General features: G+C 33.5%; 1 protein-coding gene across 1 annotated transcript; it reads left to right on the top strand.

Moving 5' to 3' along the window:
• Positions 1–533: 533 nt before the first annotated feature.
• Positions 534–2,276, top strand: LOC108692300 (solute carrier family 25 member 46-like). The gene is made up of 5 exons (XM_018200489.1): positions 534–705; positions 993–1,275; positions 1,355–1,411; positions 1,505–1,781; positions 1,859–2,276. Exons 1-5 carry the CDS (start codon positions 534–536, stop codon positions 2,267–2,269), a joined length of 1,200 nt encoding a protein of 399 aa, XP_018055978.1. The 3' UTR covers positions 2,270–2,276.
• Positions 2,277–3,589: the final 1,313 nt, after the last annotated feature.

Below are 3,589 nucleotides of genomic sequence, written 5' to 3'. Positions count from 1 at the left end.
GTAGTAGTAGTAGTAGTAGTAGTAGTAGTAGTAGTAGTAGTAGTAGTAGTAGTAATAATAGTAATGGTAATAGAGTAGCAGCAGTAAGAGAAAAGAGAGAAAAGAGAGAAAAAAGAGGAAAAGAAAAAGAACATGCGATTATTTTTACCATTAATTTAATTAATTTTATCCGTTTGCTTCACTTTTTATTTTAATAGTCTTAATTATTAGTCTTTAAGACTGATTTTGACCAAACTTCAATTATTTTATCAGTAATTAACTTATTAAGCAATTGTACTATTTCATTAATATAATAGAATTATTGTTTAGTATATATAAATATATATTTTAATTGATTATCCCATTTATATATCGATCTTAAAAATGCAATGTCTCAGCAAAATTTAAAGCTGAGACTAGCTGATAACTGATCCAGTAGAATCGCGATGGCCGCCACCGAGTGATGAACTCAATAGTGTGACAGGGAAGTTCGCTAGTTGGAGTAAATAAATGTCTAGCAAAACGAGCTAATCGATTCATTTCGCGTAAGAAGAATGGCGGGATTAGAAGGCTACGGTGATGTCTACAGAGGCCGGCCTGCTAAATCGTGGGAGACAGCGGGGACATCCTATCCGCAAAGATACCATGGTCGAGAGGTTATCCGCCCTTTGGACATACCCGTTATCCATCCACTAGCAGAAGACAATCCACCGATCGTTGACGATGGTAAGTCGCGTTTTCATTTTATTCGCTAATTGACAGAAGTTCCGCGAAGGATATCCACTGATTGATCATAAACTTAGACTTAAACTAAGACTTAAACCTACTAGCCAACTAACAATAACAATTATTAGTTGTTCAATTTCTTGTTCAATAAAATAATTCTTATGTTATATACTTAATGTTAAACTTATATCATTGTTAAATTATAACTAATAATTATATAACTAATAATTATTATTAGTTGGTGTTTGTTGAATATATATTTAATTTGTTTGACTACCTACTTGCAGACATTACCATCAGCAAGTATGTTGGATTAGGTTGTGGATTAGTGAGCTTGATCACAGGAAACCTGCTGATCCATCCCTTTGTGGTGTTACGAAGACAATGCCAAGTCAATCCAAGTGCATCCAGATATCATCTGATGCCCATAACTCTAGTACCTGTGATGGTACGTTTGCACCAGACTCAAGGTATAAATACACTATGGAAAGGGATCGGTTCAGTTTTACTTGTTAGAGGAATGACAATGGCTGTCGAGGATCTGATTTCGAAAATCACACCATGGCAAAAGTAAGGCAATGGAATGGCTGATGTTTCATAAATTATTTGTGAAATTGTCTTCTCCTTAAAACTAGACATTTGATTTCAGGAAGATCACTTATAACAATTCGATGAAAGCATTCGGTCAACATATACTCCTCAAATGGTAATTATTATATTAATCAAATGATAATTATTATATTAGAACGATTCACATAAGTTATTAATGATCTATTAATCTTCTATTTTATCTCCATAGCATCTCCATAGGTATAATTACTCCCTTCTATTCTGCTTCACTCGTGGAAACTGTCCAGTCCGAGATTGCTTCTGAATGTCCTGGAATCTTGGACGTTTTTCGAGACGGTGCAATTCGTCTGCTTGATGTATGTAATAAGGGTAGACTCATTCCAATTTATGCCCTTGTACCACCCACCATAGTTTATGGAGTATCAAAATATCTTTTCACCCTCATTGTGAAAGGGGTTACTAGTCGGATTATGCACGTCAGGTATAAACATTCGCAAGAAGCAAAGGTATATGGTTCTAAATAATTCAGAAATTAAAGATGCATAGAGATATATTTTTATACAGGAATGTTATACTATTTTAGGGTGCGTACAGTAAGGACTTGCTATCCGAGAGCATCATCCAGGATATAGAGACACAGTCTATACTAGTTTCGATATGTGTGGCCGATGTTGTGTTTTATCCTCTCGAAACTGTTATTCATCGATTACATCTTCAGGGAACGCGCACCATTATCGATAATTTAGACACTGGAAGAAGTGTCACGCCATTATTGACTGGATATACCAGCGCGACCGATTGTTATCGCACAATAATCTCCACCGAAGGGCCACTTGGTTTGTACAAAGGATTTGGTGCCCTTATTTTACAATTTGCTGTACATTTCATGGTACTGCGCGCGACAAAGTGGCTCCTGACAGAACTGGGCACGATGTTGATGCCAAAATCTAAACCAATAAAGGTACAGAAATCTTCGTACTATGATGAAATATAAAGAAAACCTATAACAAAAAATGTAAGATAATACAGAATTATTTATTATTTGTCTTTATTAATGATTATATAAGACAAAAAATTGAATTTCTAACGAAAATAATTTCCAAGTACATTCTTCGGTAATTTCAAGCATTACAATATGTAGCAGATTAGAGAACTTTTATGCAGTTTTCTATGCAATTGATGATAAAATTTTTCGTATCTGCGCGACTGTGATCACGCAAATTTTCTATAGTACGTTTTACAATTGATGAGAATTATAATAGGAACAAAAATAGAAATCTACATAAAAATTCTTAGAATATTAATTATGAAATTTATGAGATATCGACAATATTGTAGATAGTTCTCGTACAACATAGCAATTTTCAGTGAGTACTTTTTACACTCGATGAAATGTAATTATGTGATGTGATTTATGTGATTTTATTAGATTACTATATCGATATGTTGTAGCTTGTTTATGAGATAAATAAAAATCCCAGTACATATATTGCAGTTGCATATTATAGTTTATTACAAATACAGAACTATTCTCTATAAGACATTAAATTACTATAAAAAAGTTAGGAAAAAATTCTATACGAGTATCTTATCCTTTGTTATATTTTGCAGTCTAATTTTTTTCTTTCTTCTTTTGTTTAATTTTAATCAATAAGTAAATTAGCAGATGTATACACTCTAATTGATTAGATAAACAATTATTTCAATTTGCACATGCAAATACCTTCTTTTTTATGAACCCTTACCTTTTATGACTTTTTTATAATCCTTCCTGAAACAGAAAAAATACATGTGAAGGAGGATATATTACAAATATATTCCTCCTTTTGATATTGAGAGTACAAATTCGGTCCGTTTTTTTGTGCATTTATTTCAAAACAAAATGAATGAACAGATCAATTACAAAATTATTGTCCATCGTTGCCTATTACTTTTTCCCATCTCTCAGGTAATTTTCGAATTCCATCTCGAAAAAACTCGTCTTTGGAGGCGATCCAATTTTGGAGCCAATTTTCGATTTCTGTGAAAGAAGTGAACCGGTGACTTGCTGCAACCTTCGTAATCAGAAGGAGTAATGTCCGGAGAATCCGCAGCGGGTGCAGTAAAACATCCCATTTTCCAAATATTTTTTTACGACTTTAGCGACATGAGGTCGAGTGTTGTCATGAAGAAGAATAATTTTATCATGTCTTTGCTCGTATTTTAGCCGTTTTTCTCGCAATGCTCAAACGAATCAATTGTAGCCTTTTGGTCTTATCAGATTCAGAGCATGATCTTAGAATCATGAATGTTCGGCTGTGGTGTTGATGTTGAC

The sequence above is a fragment of the Atta colombica genome, unplaced genomic scaffold (assembly GCF_001594045.1).
Source record: "Atta colombica isolate Treedump-2 unplaced genomic scaffold, Acol1.0 scaffold69, whole genome shotgun sequence".
NCBI classification, from domain to species: domain Eukaryota; kingdom Metazoa; phylum Arthropoda; class Insecta; order Hymenoptera; family Formicidae; genus Atta; species Atta colombica.
Note: the sequence above shows the minus strand (reverse complement) of the source record. Positions and strands in the feature narration are given on the sequence as shown.